Source organism: Aspergillus chevalieri, chromosome 5 (genome assembly GCF_016861735.1).
Source record: "Aspergillus chevalieri M1 DNA, chromosome 5, nearly complete sequence".
NCBI classification, from domain to species: domain Eukaryota; kingdom Fungi; phylum Ascomycota; class Eurotiomycetes; order Eurotiales; family Aspergillaceae; genus Aspergillus; species Aspergillus chevalieri.
Genome location: NC_057366.1, coordinates 2341878 through 2358987, shown reverse-complemented (window position 1 = coordinate 2358987; position 17110 = coordinate 2341878). Strand labels below are relative to the sequence as shown.

General features: G+C 47.9%; 4 protein-coding genes across 4 annotated transcripts; 2 read left to right on the top strand and 2 right to left on the bottom strand.

Annotated features, from left to right (window-relative positions):
• Nucleotides 1-62: 62 nt before the first annotated feature.
• On the bottom strand, nucleotides 63-1887 carry UBP6 (ubiquitin-specific protease UBP6; the record flags this gene model as incomplete). Its single annotated transcript, XM_043280592.1, has 3 exons — nucleotides 63-124; nucleotides 190-1809; nucleotides 1872-1887. The coding sequence occupies 3 exons, from the start codon at nucleotides 1885-1887 to the stop codon at nucleotides 63-65; spliced, it is 1698 nt and encodes a 565-aa protein (XP_043138156.1).
• A 408-nt stretch (nucleotides 1888-2295) lies between these two features.
• On the top strand, nucleotides 2296-3022 carry ARC19 (actin-related protein 2/3 complex subunit 4 family protein; the record flags this gene model as incomplete). The annotated part of the gene is made up of 5 exons (XM_043280591.1): nucleotides 2296-2298; nucleotides 2351-2677; nucleotides 2732-2857; nucleotides 2917-2961; nucleotides 3014-3022. The coding sequence occupies 5 exons, from the start codon at nucleotides 2296-2298 to the stop codon at nucleotides 3020-3022; spliced, it is 510 nt and encodes a 169-aa protein (XP_043138155.1).
• Nucleotides 3023-6437: 3415 nt separating this feature from the next.
• On the bottom strand, nucleotides 6438-7536 carry ACHE_50830S (tRNA wybutosine-synthesizing 3 family protein; the record flags this gene model as incomplete). Its single annotated transcript, XM_043280590.1, has 2 exons — nucleotides 6438-6962; nucleotides 7051-7536. 2 exons carry the CDS (start codon nucleotides 7534-7536, stop codon nucleotides 6438-6440), a joined length of 1011 nt encoding a protein of 336 aa, XP_043138154.1.
• Nucleotides 7537-8196: 660 nt separating this feature from the next.
• Nucleotides 8197-11190, top strand: ACHE_50829A (DUF2461 domain-containing protein; the record flags this gene model as incomplete). Its single annotated transcript, XM_043280589.1, has 8 exons — nucleotides 8197-8842; nucleotides 8899-9014; nucleotides 9091-9144; nucleotides 9243-9262; nucleotides 9314-9384; nucleotides 9629-9831; nucleotides 10684-10824; nucleotides 11086-11190. 8 exons carry the CDS (start codon nucleotides 8197-8199, stop codon nucleotides 11188-11190), a joined length of 1356 nt encoding a protein of 451 aa, XP_043138153.1.
• Nucleotides 11191-17110: the final 5920 nt, after the last annotated feature.

Here is a 17110-nt window from a genome sequence, read left to right as displayed (position 1 = left end):
GTATGTCCTAGTTTATGTTGCAAACTCTAACAACGACAATCTGCCGCATAGTCCATGAACAATTATTCAGGAGTGGGCAAGTCAACCGCACGGTAAAGAAGAATAAGCGCAGAGTGGGATTCACCTGGAAGAGGATTTGTTAGCCAAGCCTCTTCTCACATGCATATGGAATATATGGAATCGACTTACCTCCACCAGAAAGTGTTTCGATCTTTTCAGCCTCAACTTCAGTGACCTTGTCATCGTTAAACCACCACCACTTTCCGTCCTCACTGCGGCCATTGCTCTGCTGCTTCTTCACGTATGCCGTGTAGTGACCGCTGTCGGCACTGGCACCTTGGTGAGTGATAACACCACGCAGCTCGTAAAGACCGGACTGGTTCGTTCCAGACTCAGCGGCGACCTTGGGATCAACAAGGGCAGCAAGTTCCCTCTTAGCAGCAAGAATAGATGCGGCCGCTTCTGCTTCATACTCTGCATCCGTCTTGTACACGTCTGTCATCTCCGTGTCCTTCTCACCTGCCTTTCCGGATTCCTTGCTTTCTTCCGCTGCCTTCTTTTTCTGCATGGGCTCCATGCTGGATGCTCCCACTGCCCGCTTCTCTTCTTCATCTCTATGGGCAATCTTCTGGCGCTTCCGCGCACGCTCCACATCCGTTTCTTCTTTGCGAACTTCGCGTAACTTGTTTCTGACAGGCACAAGTTGATTCTTGAGCTCATCGGTACAGAACTCCACAGCATCGAGTTCAGCGGGGAATGTCACTTTGCGCATAATCTTTGCTTTCTTCTGAGTCTCACGCTTCCAGAAGAACCGAACGAAGTGCACCGTCAGGTACTTGGGGAGTCGGGAAACGCGCGATCGCTTCGTATAGATCGCATTACGGTCGAGGGTTGGCGAGTTCTTTTCGATCTTCTCTTCAAGACCATCCATAATTCCATCATGCAAGTGGTTAGTATCTTTGCCAATATGGCAGTCAAGCTTGTAGAAGACATCCGAGCTCTTTGTAGGCTGCTCCCCAACTTGCTTCGCCGCGGGATCATCACATTCAGTCTCCGAATCAAATTGTCCAGCGAGATACTTGTCAATAAAAGAGGCCTCAGATCCTTCACCTTCCTTGACCATCAGCTTCTGCCGCAGCTGGGCCAAGATCTGCGACCAAGCCTCTTCAGCATCCTGTTGAGCATAACCATGTCCATTCCTGTCCTTCTGAGCGAATTGGGGAAAAGCGGTTCTCAATGAGTTGAGGAACATAAGCGGCGGGAATCCCTCTTGCGTCTCGGACATTTGCTTGAACAAGTCCCGGAGGGAAGCAGTGAGATCCCCAGAGGCGCCCAGACCGCCCAGACCAAAGCTGCTGAGATCACCAAGTCGCGACGATCCACCGGAGCTCGAGGGCTGATAGTTCTGAAGTGCATCCTGAAGCTCGGGGACACCTCTCAGAGTCTGCAGGGTCGAGTTCAGGTAGCAAGTGTTTCCAAGATTCTGCAAACCGGAAGGAGTGGCTCCCTCTGCCCTTGCAGCCTCAGCCTCCGTCATATCCTCCAAAAATTTCATTGTTTCCTTAGGACGCCCCAAATCTGCAACAGTCCCATCTCCAGAGGGCGTGCCCATCATCATGAACGTTTGATTCGGCTTGGCGTTGAGGGAAGACAGTGGCGTATCATCCTTAAGCTGGCCTCCTTTGACCAAGATCTTCTGCCTTTCAGGTTCGACACCAGTAAGGGAGTACAGCTGGAACTTGAAGGTTTCGCCGTTCGACGAGGGATCGAGCTCGACCTCGTGGCGTTTACCTTGATGCTTGACAATGACTACATCGGTAGCGGTCTAGGTTAGTCACTTAAAGGAAAGCATGAGAAGCAGCACAGCATACCTGGAATGGAAGCCATTTTGCGGTTATTTGTCTTTCTCTCAGAGCGTTTAAAGAGTTAACAAGCCGCCACTGGACTTTTGTTGAGCAGAGTGACAGGTACGATAAACAAGAGGCGATTGATCATCATCATAGCAGGCGTGGGGCAGGGAGCATGCAAACACTGCAAATAAAACAAACAACATCGACATCACCGCCCCGAGCGGGACGGCCATTCGGGCTCCTGAAGCTACGTTGAGCATTGATACTATCTATCTATCATCTTACTTTCCAGACTGAACTATCGTGCGGGCTTGTTATTTCTCGGGTGATTGACAGAATATACTCGGATTCCTACATTTATATCGCATCAGCAGTATCGTCATCACGCCAGCGGAGTAGCAGTTGCAATACAAAGTACACTGTTGGACCTCCGCGTTCCCCTATCATGGTGAGCTTCAATATCAGGAACCGATAATCACATTGACACTGACAACCTTTAGTCTCAATCATTGCGCCCATACCTTCAATGTGTCCGCTCGTCGCTGACCGCGGCTCTTGCAATTTCTAACTTCGCTTCGCAAACGTCCGAACGACATAACGTGCCGGAAATCGAGGCTGCCACGTCCCCCGAACTCCTTCTCAATCCCCTGACAATTTCGCGTAACGAGAACGAGAAAGTTCTTATCGAACCCAGTGTCAACAGTGTCCGTGTGAGTATCAGTATAAAGCAGGCGGATGAAATCGAGCATATCCTTGTCCACAAGTTCACGAGATTCTTAACGCAGCGCGCGGAATCGTTCTTCATCCTGCGGAGGAAGCCAGTAAAGGTTTGTATGGGACAATTGAATGGGACGCGACAGACTTTGCTGACGATTCAACAGGGCTATGATATCTCGTTCTTGATCACCAACTTCCACACCGAAGCCATGTTGAAGCACAAGCTTGTCGACTTTATTATCCAATTCATGGAAGAGGTGGATAAGGAAATCTCAGAGATGAAGCTCTTTGTACGTTTCATACCAGGCTTGGATGCTTGTGATAGAATAATGACGCTAACATACCTCAGTTGAATGCCCGCGCTCGTTATGTTGCCGAATCTTTCCTCGTACCGGTAAGAAGTCATGCTCTAGCACGTACCAGCGCCTCGCTAATCTACGATCTAGTTCGACTAAACTTGCCTACAATCTGCTCTATTTGGTCCACGAATGATAACCTAGCGTCGATTCTGTTGCTTGCATGCGACTTCTGCGCAAGTGATCTAGGCTGGTAATGGGAACCATGCATTTCGCAGCAGATTACTATGTTCCCTCTTAGATCCTGAAGTCGTAACCTCGAATTTGCAATTCAACCTGTTCATAATTGTACCAAATTCAACTAGTGGGCAGGCGTCCTGTCTAATTATAAGCCAGTTAGTTTTGCCGGTTTCCCAGAGCATTCTGTAGAACAGAGGATCTTTATGTAACTTACTGCCAGGAACTATTGCTGGTCAGCTTGACTAAAGTCAGGTATGTTACTGTCTGTGCTTTTTTAAAAGAAAAATACCTCTAGCAGCTGGTTCCAGAAGACAAGTAGAACAAAAAACAATCTTATTATTTTCTTCAGATATCTTATTGCTTTGATTGAACCTTCTACCGCTTCTTTTAATTTTCTTCCTCCATCTACCTTACTTCACTGTATTTCAGTTCATCCTGGCCTAAAGAGTTTCATTTTACTGAACAGCCATCGAGACCTGGACTTTGCAAGTAGCAGCGAACCGTTTGCACCATGTCTATCCCACATTTTGATTAGTGAGGCCTTTGACCTGAATTATTTCTGACAAAGCTTGACTGAGCAGATTAGGGCGCAACTGGTATATTATACAGAAAATAAAAGCCTGGAAACTGAGGGAGCTGCAGCCATTCCAGCGCTATTGACAAGACCGCAAGAGGAAAATACAATAGGGACAATAGGCGCTACAATAAGGGAATAGTGAATTCGACGCATTGCTCCTTGCTATTGTAACCCCGCGGCATTACAATACCCTGCGAGACAATATTTCAATGCTCCAGTCCTCGTCGCTTCTGTCTCTTCTTTCTCTTGCTATAACCTGCCATAACTTTCGTCACCAAGTCCTGAAATCTCTTGCTACGAACCATCAACCATGACCTACCGACAGGCAAATACTCACTTTTCTGGATATGGAGCTTCTTATCCATACTCCCCCTTTATATCTGGTTATGCTTACCAGCAGGACCAGTACCCAGGATTTCCAGATCTGCTTGCTCAACCCGGAGATGACTTCTTGAACCCTAATTTTCATCCCATGAGAGGCATGGCATTTGCGGCATATCGCCCTCGCCAGCGTCACTCGACCATTACTCCTCTCCCTGCGCCGGTTCCACGCATGCCAGCTCGTGAACAGCCGTTGATTCTGTCTCCTTCGACCCCTCGTGCTTCTGACAGTCTCATGAACAAGCTTCTTAAGAGTGATTCTCAAGATCCGTCCGAGACTTCGATCGTTCAAACTTCTGGTGGCGTGGACGCTGTGGACAAGCTTGTCTCGCCTAATGCGATGCCTATTGGAAGTGCAGTCCATCTGCAGCAGTCGCAGAAATGGGGAGTGGTCAAGGTTGCCAACGTAAGTACTTCCCTCAAAGTTATCCATAGCATGTGGTTGACAACATTATAGATCCCTTATTCGATCACAAAGCAGGAAATCATCCAGTTCCTTGGCCGACAGGCACGTCTCGTCAGCCCCTGCCCCATCCATATCATTATGGAGCGCTCGACTGCTAAGACCATGGACTGCTATGCCGAGTTTGAAACCGCCAAGGATGCTCAGGAAGCCGTGACTCGTATTAACAAGATTGCTGAGACCGGTCGTCCTCCTCGTCTGGGAAACCGTGTCGTTTATGTGGAGCTAAGCAGCCAAGACGAGCTTCTGAAAGATCTTTTTCCTCGTGCGAAGTGTGTCTCCTGGCAGGATGGTATGCCAATCGCTCTCCCGAATAGAGACCCTTATTCCACTGGATTTTCGGGTTTCTTCACTGGAGAGGAGATCCTTGGTGCCATTCGCCATGCTGAGATACCGCATCGTGTAAGTACTGGTACATCTGGCTTGTTGGGTACATGTTGACCTTTTGGTGGCTTTACAGTCCCCGTTCTGTGCAAAGTGCCCTCAGCGTACCTATGAGTCCACCATTAGTACGCTTTATAAGGTAGTGCCTCATCCAAAATTTGAAGGTCTTCCTAAAACCTGTTCTCACAATATGCCTACTGCAGTTCCCCTGGTACGCGACGACGCTCTACACCGTCCATGACCGCAACACCTTGTTCGAAATGGTCAGTCGCCACATCAAATCCTTAGTATTTCGTCTTAAGACCACCAAAACCATTGGACTTGATCAGAGACTGCTGCGCGATCTCCTCTACGCTGGTCTAAATTGCCCTACGTTCAACGAACGGCAGAAGTTTACTCTGTGCGTCAACTCGGAGGATATTACCGAAATCCTTAAGTTCCCTGATATGGGTAAGTGGTTCCCGTTTGATACGCTGGTCAAGATGCCAAACTTTGACGAGGATACGCTTCTGGTAGGTGCTCCCCTATTACGTGCATCTCGCATTAATTCTTACCAAGTATTGTTTAGTTCTACGCGAAGTTGATCTCCAAAGGAACTTTGCACGACCAAAAAACCACCGAACTGCCCAACACTTTCCCCATGGACAATTTCGAACTCGAATCTCCCTACGGACGCATCTGGTTTGAATGGCCAATGGAAGCCGCAAAGCGTTTGCTGTTCGAAGAAGCTGTCCAATGCGAGATGGTCAACCTGTGCAGTCTCGTGTTGACCGGTTGCATCAACCAGGACAAAGAGACCACATTCGGGATTGAACACCTCTCCATTGGATCCACTCCCTTGAGCAGCCAACTCGACAACAAGCCTACCACAAGCATCTCACCCTTTGGTACCGAAAAAAGCGACTTTATCGAAGAAGAGACTTTGTCATCGTCTAAGGTCGACATCTATGCGACTCCACGCCGTCCCAGGAACCAGCATAGCTACAGCGGTACCTTTTCCAGGAAAAGATTGGGCAGTATTGGTGAAAACTGGGGCCAGGAACTGGTATTGCGCCCCTCTGCTGCGGACAGGACCGCCAGGCCTGGCTTTCTTGGACACCATCGAAACACTCTGTCGTCTCCGTGTTTCTTGTCGAACTTTTCGAACCAGGGTCATTGAGTGGCTTGCATTCTGGATCTTCATTTTATTATTCTTACTTTCTTTTTCTTTCTTTTCAGTTTTGGCTCTAGTCCAGCGTTCGCGGACCCAGCGGGAATCGCTCGACTCTTGTGGTATTGGGTTGTCCTATGTTTTGCGGAACCCTTGGTACGGATCTATTACAGAAATGATTATTATTTAGGTTTGAAGCATTTTCTGCATATTTAAGTTGGATTTACTAAGGAGGAAGATTTAACTGGTTCTTGTTGGCCGGTTTGGGAGGGGGGGGGTCAGATTGCATGGAACCATTTTTTGAATTAGATGCCAATATCATTGCTTGCATTAAATCTCGTAACACGACTACTGGCGTTTCGTAAAGATCGTATTGCCTTCATAAAAAGTTATTTGACGTTGTAGCTTTTGTATCTTTATTTTCATCGCTTGTGCTTGCTTGGCTCTCGAGGAGCTTCTTCCTCATTAGCCCTTCAGCCCTCTTCCTTTCTCTTCGTTTCTCAGGATCTTCCCACCCAGGAGGCTTAGATTTCCCTTTTGTCTTCGAGTCACGAGCCTGTTCTGATGAACACAATTCGAGCAGGCTTGTTCGGAATCTCTCCTTCCGCTCTGTGTTCACCGAGAACCGTTCATTCGAAATGGCAACCAGCATCTCTAGATACTCCTCTGTAACCAGGCTGTGGATAACCGGCTCGCCACCATCATCTTCGCTGCTATCGTCACAGTAGCCAATGATGGATTCCAGCGAAAGACCCGATGAGCGGATAGCAACAATTGGGCTGATACCTTCGCTGTCTTCCAAGCAGCGCAGACTCTGCAGACCACTTTCTCGAAAACCCGAACTAGATCCAGCTGACAGAACCGGGTTTGCGTGTTGGAGTGCTGCGGTCATGATGTGGAGGATCTATTTTAGGCATGTCAGTTCATACAAAGACCATTTTACGGCTTAAACAAAGCATATGCTATGAAAGAAGGAAAAGAAAAGAACACACCATGGGCTCAAAATGAAAGCGCACAAGACGTGGGGCTTGGACCTGTTCGTCCTGCAGCCTCCTCGGTGGTCTCCCATCTCCCGGCACAAGCCCGAACAACCCATGCAGTGATTGACCATTCCTCATCTCTTCTTTCAGAGGCTCATGCGAGACATACAACCATCGTCCAGCACCCTTGCCACCAGATGGTGCGAACTGTCTCTGCTGCTGCTGTTCCTGCTGTGGTTGTTGTTGCTCTTGTTGCGGGGGTTTCTGAGATTGCTTTTTCCTCCCCTCCAGAAACACACTGATCCGCCCAGCACAGCTACTGGTCGTCACCAACCCGGGCAGTGCGTTGATGTCGCGAATGAGATCGCGGACTCCCTCGTCCACGGATCCTTTGGGCGATAGATCTGTGTATTCTGCTTCTGGGATTGAGAGGTCTGCGAGGATTTGGCGCTTGCGAGTCTCAAAGGCCTCTGGGATGGTTTCTGTGGTATTGGCCATGTTTTTCTTTATACACAGGCTCGTCAAGTAAAAGGAGAACGAATTATTGGTTTATTCTATTTCGTTCTGGTATCTCTCGTTTTTCTTGTTTCTCTCTCTCTCTTTTTTTTTTTTTTTTTCAACAGGGCTGACGTCGCTCAAAGAATGCCAGGTCGACAAAGGAATTTCAAGAATCGACACAGATGAAAACCCTCCTTTGACTTCTCTTTCTTTTAAATTATCCCAAATCAACGATCTTTGAACATCATGTCGTCTAGCAGAAAAAAAAAAGAAAGAAAAACCTCGAACGGGAAAAAATTCGTTTCGGAGCGCACTAATGAGCGGTTCGGCGAAACCGCCCTTTCCCACGCAAAGGTCGCCCCAGAAGTTACCAGCCTCCTGGTCTCTCCCTTTATCCCCGTTTCTTGAATCGCCTGAAAGTTTGAATGTCTATTTTCAGACGCCCTGAATACACTGAAAGAGGTCCGGAGAGTTATTAACCGCCGTATTGCTTGTGCTCGAACTTCCGATTAACCAGCGCTTTCTTGCCTTTCGACTTTGTATAACTGCTTATATACGAATATCCCTCGGAAAGTATTCACAAGTGTGCACTGGGCGATTCAGGGTCTACAATATTTTTACTTTGTTATTTTCTACTACTGTATCGGAGTGCTACTACTCATGCCTCGACGATCGTCTCGGGCCGTTCCCGCGTCAGCGGCAGCTCCAGCGCCGGCACCAAAAAGGCGCGCGCCTGACACATTCTCCGCCGAAAAGACGGAGTCCAAAAGGCCAAAATGCATTTCCAATTCGACTACCGCCGACACAAAGTCGGTCAAAACCACCGCCAAAAAGAGCAAATACTTCAAACAAGAGACTTGCGAAATCGAGGCTTCCGAATCTAAAGACGGTTCTGAGCGGGAGGGCTCTGTGTATGAATCCGCCCACGAAGACAGTCAGGACGCCTCGGAGACGCCGGAGTTGAAATCTCCCGGTGCTGCTTCCACGGACCATGGAGCGGAGAAGGGCCAGTCAAGCAAGCAAGGTAAACGAGGCCAGCAAAAGGCCCAAGGCCGCGACTCGAGCACCAAGAACGACGAGGATGAGCGCAGCGATGTCGAGGATGATGCGGTCACATCATTGATTAACAAGGAGCTGTGGAGGGAAGGCGTCAAGACGGGGCTGGGTCCTGGCAAAGAGGTTTTCATCAAGAAGCCCAAGGCCAGAGATGCCGGTGACGTACCGTATCAGGATCACACCATGCATCCTAATACGATGCTCTTCTTGAAAGACCTTGCAAAGAACAACGAAAGAGAGTGGCTCAAAGGTAACGTGTTGACAAACATGGACTTGTACCCAGTTTCAACTGACAGACATTGCTAGCACACGATCCCGACTTCCGGGCTGCAAAGAAGGATTGGGAATCCTTTGTTGAGAGTCTCACTGAGAACATAATTGAGCAGGATAGCACAATTCCTGAACTACCTGCTAAGGACTTGGTAAGTGGTGACCCATCAATATCGGTGTAGGCGTGGAGAATAAGGAGCCACATTAATATTGACGTGTTCGCTTCAGATCTTCCGCATACACAGGGATGTCCGGTTCAGCAAGAATCCTACTCCGTATAAGGTATGTTGACCTTTTTGTTCAGTTGAAGTGTTTTGAGCTTTCTATGCCGCCTTCCCCGTCTGAGTACTTGTGTAATGGACTGAGCTGACCAGAAACAGACGCATTTCTCAGCTGCCTGGTAAGATGTTTCTTCATCTATACGCAATTGAAGGTTAGCTAAGTTCCACAGGTCCCGTACGGGTAAGAAAGGCCCTTACGCTGCTTACTATGTTCATATGCAGCCCGGCTCCTGCTTTGTCGGTAAGTCTTAGCCAAAACAAGGCGCCTCTTCCCTGTGTCAAGGCCAGTCTTGGATAGCGTACGCAATGCGCGTGGATGCTCTTCCGACAATGCACCCTGTCCCAGAGAGCCAAGAGTATTGTATTTGCGATCCCGTTCGGTGTACCTAGGTCTAGCGACGCCGACCATTCGAATCGAAAGACTGTCTAACTTGCTCAACACCCTTCCACCGCATATTATGAAGGACAAGGCTGACGATATGTAGGTTCTGGGCTTTGGAATCCCGAAGCGAATGCGCTCGCAGCTCTTCGTGAGGATATCGACCAAAACTCATCTCGTCTGATGGCTGTGCTGAAAGAGCCTGAGATGCGGCGTGAAATTCTCAACGGCATACCCGACGACGAAAAGGAAGCTGTGAAAGTATTTGTTGATCACAACAAGGAAAGCGCCCTGAAGGTCAAGCCCAAGGTAAGTGCTAACCAACCCTGCTGTTTCAACACGCATGATCGCATCTTCTTTTGTCGCATCCATTCCAAGCTATCCATCATCCCCCATCCTTATTATCATGAGGCACGAAGACGTCGAATCTCCATAGGTTCTGTTTCGTTCGGGGCGCGCGTGCGTCGTCAAGACCTTTGTCGTTGGTCTACTTGCTGGCTCTGAATACCGGAAGAAGTTCCATCTGCGATGGTCGTTCGAAGAGGCACCAAAAGACATCAATGTCCATCTGGACGGTCCGGCGAGCTTCCTGAACTGTGTTTCTCGATGTCGTGGGCGTATTTTTGGGATGGTTTCTCGCCGATAAGCGCACGTAGTCCAGGCTAGGCTTGGGCGTCACAAGACCCGGGCGAGAATTTGCCAGCCATCGTGCGAAAGGGAATTATCGTGCAAACGGAAATATTTGTTTTTCGAGATGATTTCCTGCAGTTATCAGGACGTCGTCGATAGCTATCATCGCCCGACGTCTGGTAGAAGCGCAGCCGCGGATCGTTCCGGCCGTGTCAGGACCCTTTTGACCACCGTTTTCCACGCGCGCCCCTTACAGACAAAAGCCTCTATCTCTGTGCCTCAAAACTCTGGCAACCCATTATTCCTTGGGAGTCCGGAAGAGGAAATGATGACCTCCCACTGTCCCACTGGGTTTGAGTATGAAGAGTTTTTTCTGCGCCGTCTCATCTGTTTCCATGGTTCAGCATCTCCTCTACACAGCACCAAGCGGGTCGCTTACTCGACTTTGCGCAAATCAGATACTCCCATCCCTATCTTATTATTATTATTTTTCCACGGACTATACTGACAAACCCTCCTCTGTTTTTCTAGGGCTATGATGTTGATAATGAGAATATTCAGCTGCTCCGTTTGCGCAGCTTCACTATCGGAAGGCCTCTTTCCGACTCAGAATTCATGAATGCCAATGTGCAGGAGAGAATAGCAGGTCTCATTGGCATCATGGAACCCTTTGTAAGCCATTCCAGCCACCTTTTGTTGTGATTTTGGCTTTCATTTTGGCCCCCTCCGCCTGCCCACAATCCGCGTCTATTGGCCTTAGCCACCCCTGCAAAAAAGGACACTGTTCCCCTCATCAATCCCTTCCCAGCCACTTCAGCGGTGTGACATCCCTTACCCACCGTCGTCGAATCGGTTCTACTGAACGATGGCCGGGAATGTCAGCTCCTCTTCTTGTGATAGGTCTTTGCTAACCCCCATGTGATTGATTGACAGGTGACGTATCTCAATAGCGTCGTCATGCCCGATCCGGTGGGCGAAGAGCCCAGCTCTGGGTCGGAAGAAGGAGAAGAGTCCTTGAACGAAAACCAAAGCAGTTGAGCTTTCTTTTGGCGCTTAATTACTACGAGTAGATCGTTTATGAGATAGAGTTGAGTTTTTATTCTTTTTATTTTTTTTTTCGTTTTTGGTTTTTTGTCTTGCGGGTATCTTGGCTGCTGGAGAGATTTCGGGAATGCATTCACAGGAAAAATGCTGTGAATGTTCCCTTTCCCATACTTGTTTGATGTCCTATTGCTCTGGTACTGAGATTTTAACGCTCTAGGCATGGTTTGTTTGTCTGAAACTTCTGTAGGATAATCCGTTTCCCATTATGGCGTTAGACATTGATACTGTTGACCCTCCTCGATGGTTCGGTTCCTCATTCCCAAATCTCCCCTCTTTCTTACCGCCAGTTGCGATCCAATGAAGTGAGCAACCCGGAAGCCAACAACTCATCGAAGTGGACAAGACAAGGCCCCTTGTGAGACCTAACCAAGCCCAAGCCTCTCCACCGTCCGGCTAGTCCTGACTTGCATCTTGTTTATGGCTTGCTGTCCGCGCGCCGCAGTCGGCCCGTCGGATTTGCCGTCAGCTCCACGGCACGTCTGGCCACACATTCGACCTCCAAGGGACACGCTATCCACACCTGCACGCTTGCGAATTCGTCCACGAACTTCGGAGGACATGGGATAGACGCGAGATTTTCTTCTTCTAAATTCTGCATCCGTGCCCAAAGCGCCCCCCATCCTGTGCATTTATCCATTTCCTATTATGAGAGTGCGCATTCGTTCGGTGGGGAGTGTGGTCTTGCTCACACACAGGACATGCTGTTAACAATTTTTTTTCTCCCCCTCTCTGTCTACAATTTTCGCCCATTATTTTACAGAACGAAAAACCAGAAAACTCTTTTTTGCAGACCGGAATACAGACGCACCTCCGCGTATGGTACACGATTATGGGCAATTTTGACGACGGGGTGGAGGAGTCCCTATTACTGCATGCTGCAATCAGGACAGTTGTCCATCCCGGCTCAGCCTCTGTACAATACAGATTCACAGAACTATGCCAAATGACCTCTACAGAGTACACAATGCTCAACCACGGTGTTTGATCTTGGTTTAACCTTGGCCAAAGTTTCCACTTAGACGCGCCTAGTGTAACTCGTCAACGTCCTAATCGGGAATGTGTCGGTGTCCGTCATCGATACGAGGTGAGCTGTGAGCCTCATGATACCATTGTTACTGGCCATGATGTGTACAGTACGAGTAGGTTTTGCGTTTGTATTGTGCTTACGGGGTATGGTACTCTTCTGCATGTTGGATCCTACTTCGTACAGTATGGTGGGATTAACAGAGATTGGCACGTCTCATTCTATATTGGGGGAGGATGCGCGATGTCACTAAATATTCTATTAACACGAGTTAGCGCAAAGATTACCTCGTTGGGACCTGGAACCAGAGATAGGAGTTCCGTGTTCCGACTGGTACTATCTAGGTCTACTATATGCGTCGAGGTCTGGAATAAATATTTCTAGTCTAGTCTAAAAAAGTAAATCTAACTGGTATATGGAAAGAATTGAGCTGTACCTGGTGAAGTATCGCGTTTACATGCCTTTGTCTTTATCGCGTGACATCTAGCGCTTCTCATGATAGCATATGCGCTGTACAAAATACCAGCATACGATTTAGCCCTATTACCGATCCGTACTTGTAGCAAGTAGTACTTTCGTAAAGAGTCTGCCAAAGAACGCAATTTGGGTGCCCATGTTTACACTACGTGCTATGTAGAAACACTCAGTACGTGCAAAATAAACTCTCGCGCTTGTTTCAGTCAATCTACCGATTGCCCTAAGATCGAATAGACAGATCAACTATCATTTTTAAATATAGAATCAGCAAAAAAGTCTCCATGACTCCTTTATTCGCGGGCGCCAAACCCACGCGTATATTATGGGGATCGTTACTCCATCCGGAGAACAAAGAGAGATGAACCGGTTCGTCGAAGCCACTCCGAGAAATGAAAGAAATGAAGGAAATTGAGAAAGGATGCATCATATTCCAGAGATATATAGCGTGTATTATAGATTGCTAAATCTGGCGCTGGTATTGGACAGTCGGGGTCTTGTCCGTGGCTTGGGGGAGTGGGATTGGGATTAGTATGTATCATTTGGGATTGGTAGATCGTGTTGATCTGCTGCCGCGGGCACCTCGTATGTTGGGATGTCACTGGGCATGGAGAGCGTCGTTTGATCCATTACCCAGGTCCAATGGATTATGAATGAAAATGTTTGCTGAATGCTGGCTCGCTTTGTCCCTTATTGTTCTTTCATCCTCCAACATGGAACGAAACCCTCGTGACACCCGCTCGGCCCACCTCAAATAAGTGAGAAGACATAGCATCTGAGGTCCAATGCCAGCGACTCATGCGCATCTCCAAATCCGGAAACAAAAAGAATAAAAAAATATGTCGGGTGACAGGCCGGTAGACGCGGTGTCATCACACCGCATGTAAGCAAGCAAGAAACACTCATTATGACCATGACTCGAGACTGACAGATATTTTCTTTTTCTCGGAGAGGTCAGTTGGCGGGCAAATGAATGAGCGGGTTCTTTGAGGGGAAATGTTAGTGAGAATAGTGGATGGGATCTTCACCACGTCAATAACAGGCGCGCTTGTAGAGTTAGTGGTGGTGTTAGTGTATTCGGCCGAGCACGGACACTTTCATTTTGTGTACTCCGTCAGTACGAAGATAAAGCAAAAGCTGAAAGAGATGTGATAGTAATACATTTATTGAAGAGTTGCTATTATATATTCAATGCTACATTTATTCAGGATCATACGCCTGGTATAGGTAATATTGCTACTCCGGACTCCCGATTACTGTACAAAAGTGGGGGGTCACATGACCGAACAGGCCTGCGGGCTGCCGAGAAGGGTGCGGGCCGGGGGGTTACGGACCGCCGTAACGGAAGGTTAGGGTTTGCGGCGTCTAATTGGAGCAAAAGAGGCCATTTTGCTTTTTGGCGAGTCCAGTTTGAACCATGGTTCAGGGTGCGATTATGCGTGGTAGTTTTTTTAGTGCGTCCTCCGTGCTCCGTGCTTCTACAGAGTATGGCTGCAGTTGTACATAAACCATGCCGTACTATTGAGTATATTTTTGTAGTGCAGTGAGTCATAGATAAGAGGCTGAAATCGTTGTCTTTTAGCTGACATTCAATGGCAAGTTCTTGTACACAGTGAACGCCCCGGTATCCACAGAGTGGGTCGGCGGCAACGGAAGACGCGGACGGCAATGCACCGCGCCGACTGGGTAGGAAAACGTGGCGAATTTTAAATTATACGAGACGGTATTGTATTTTTGTATTATAATTTTCAAATACACGGTACGCCGTACCAGAGGTATTCAAGTATTCAATCTTGTACTCCAACAGGAGGAGTATATTAGAATGATCATTCATTGTACTCGAGTGTGTCGACTGTGAAACATAATACTTACGAGTCCAGGTTGCATTCACTGACTAGGTGAGGTATCATCAGAATTACTCGGAGTCAACAGTAGCAACGAATACGTATACTCTGTACAAGACTACCAGGACAGGGTTCTTGGACAGGGATATGCCAACTCCGTGCTCTAGACTCCCTTCTACATACCCTCTACATATTCATGCATTAGATCGCGGAATCGGGGCGGCCCGTACACTCAAGCCTGAGCATGTACATACCCTGTAGAGCGAGTAACATCCTGGCCAGATGACGGATAACGAATACTACCCCATTTACAAACCCTGTATTCGTGTACCAAGCCACCTGCATCGGTGTATTATCACACGTGCATGGCACGAGGATTGACACCTGAAAGGGGTATAACACACGTTGTTGACTGGTTTGTCTTACCAGGCGGGGTTCATGTCGGGCATATCACATATCACATGACCCATCACCTGACAGTAAAATACCGTTGTAATGACGTATTCCACAGGGCACGCTAATGCAAGTTACCTGGAAATGCCAACAGATCGGGCCAATCATGCTTTTAGAATGCGGCCCAGGGCTGTAGCACTGGAAAGTTAGTGTCCTCCACTTCGATTTTCTTTTTCCTTTTTTCTTATTTATTTTGTTAGTTAATATGCAAAAGAGGTGCATGTACAGAAAAGGGCACTTCTGCTATCTGATTGGTACGACGTGAAACGCCCTTCGATGTCTTTTCCGTTTAAGGATCCCTGCATGGTGGCCATATTACTATTCTCCCATTATTATTATTGCCATTCGCGCTTCATAGAAATTAATATTCGCCCGTTCCTGAGTAGTCTATGGTGTTCGACTTCGAAACTTGCCGAACTACCGGTGGCAAAAAGGGCAATAAACCAGCCATACAGAGTGCATACCATGCCATGGCGTAAACTGTGGCTGTGTAGAGATTTCAGCTGGGAATGTCCGTTTTTTTTTTTTGTTTTAGGTTAATCTTCCACCCGCGGAATGATGGAATCCTGCAGTGATATTCATTATTCGAGAACTTTTTCCTTCCCTGTCCCGCTTACTCTATAGAAACTCAGCCCAAGAACCAGGTTATGTTCACCGCTACTGTTCAGCTAAGACCTTGATACCTTCCTGATCTGGTTCATTATTCGGGATCCAGCCGGGCGATTCTCTTCGAATTCCCCCGCGTGCGATCCATGGTACGGGGTACAGGAAGCTGAGAAGGCAAATCCGCCGCCCCAATTTCCCCGTTCCATGGTTCGGGCTTTCCGAGAAGGGCCGTCGGAACCGAACCTCCACCGATCTGGACTGTTCAGGTCAGGATATCGTAGCGTACTGACCTGCAAAATATCAGCTGGATGTACAATTATATCAACTGTAAGCACGTTAATGTATGTACTCTGATAGAGATACGGTTCGGGCGGTCAGATTTCCGCACCAATCAGCCCCGCGATGGAGATGCATCGGGGCTGGCCGAGGTGTTGGGCCGCGGCTGTCGCTTAAGAAGTGGACTTGGTTTTTTACAGGATACGTACTGGTACCTAAAATGTACATTACAGTACTCTACTTGTAATTCTCAAGTCGAAGGTCTTACTGTCTTTCTATTGATGGGTTTTCATTCCAGTGCAAGAATCTAGGGCCTGGCTATATCAGTGATAGGGTTATTAAGGATAATTATTGCCTGTAAGGAGATGATTGATTTAGGTACTGAACTGTACCTGTACAAGCAAGTACAGTACTCTTCAACATTCCGATGGTCCTTGCTGACGGGCTGGGCCGTCCTGATATGATCTCCGGATGCAAGGGCGAGGTGAGAATAGGGTTATTTTATTCCAAATAATCCATTCATAACTGCGCAAAGTTAATGTAAATGCCACGAGGGTTGTAGGGCCAGACGAGCGTGCTTTGTAAGTGCGAAGGGAGAAGGGAAGGGACTGTACAGAGTATGCGGACTGGTACACTAAGCATCATCATCAAGTGGACTGAAACCAGAGGTAAGCAATCCTTGGTTCCGTTTATGCTAGCGTGTCCCGGGCCTTTGAGATGGGTCGTTTGGCATGGGCTGCGACTCGGTACTCGGGACAAAAGAGTCGACATGAAATCATCGAAGAATGGGATACCACAATTTAATATCATGTTGGACTTCCACCAATTACAGCTGCTTTACTTATAAAGAGAGCTGAATACTACTCTGTGCTACAAGTGCTAACAGACTTTGACCATCCACGGCCCGTCTTCCCCCTGTTTTGGTGAAGGATTTCGGGCATTACCGTGGACCCAGTGGAAAGTGGATTTTTTGAACAATCAGCGCGGTTTCTAAGCGCGCCCGGTCAGATGCAGGGTGCTTAGTTACCGCTTTCGGCCAGGTACATATGGGCAGCTAGCCAAGTACTTCTTTCCGCTCCAGCACTATATAAAGCCATCTTCGTTGCTATAGAGAACCATATGGGAATGGTACATATTATTTCTAACCTACCTGAACTTATACAGTACAGTAAATGCT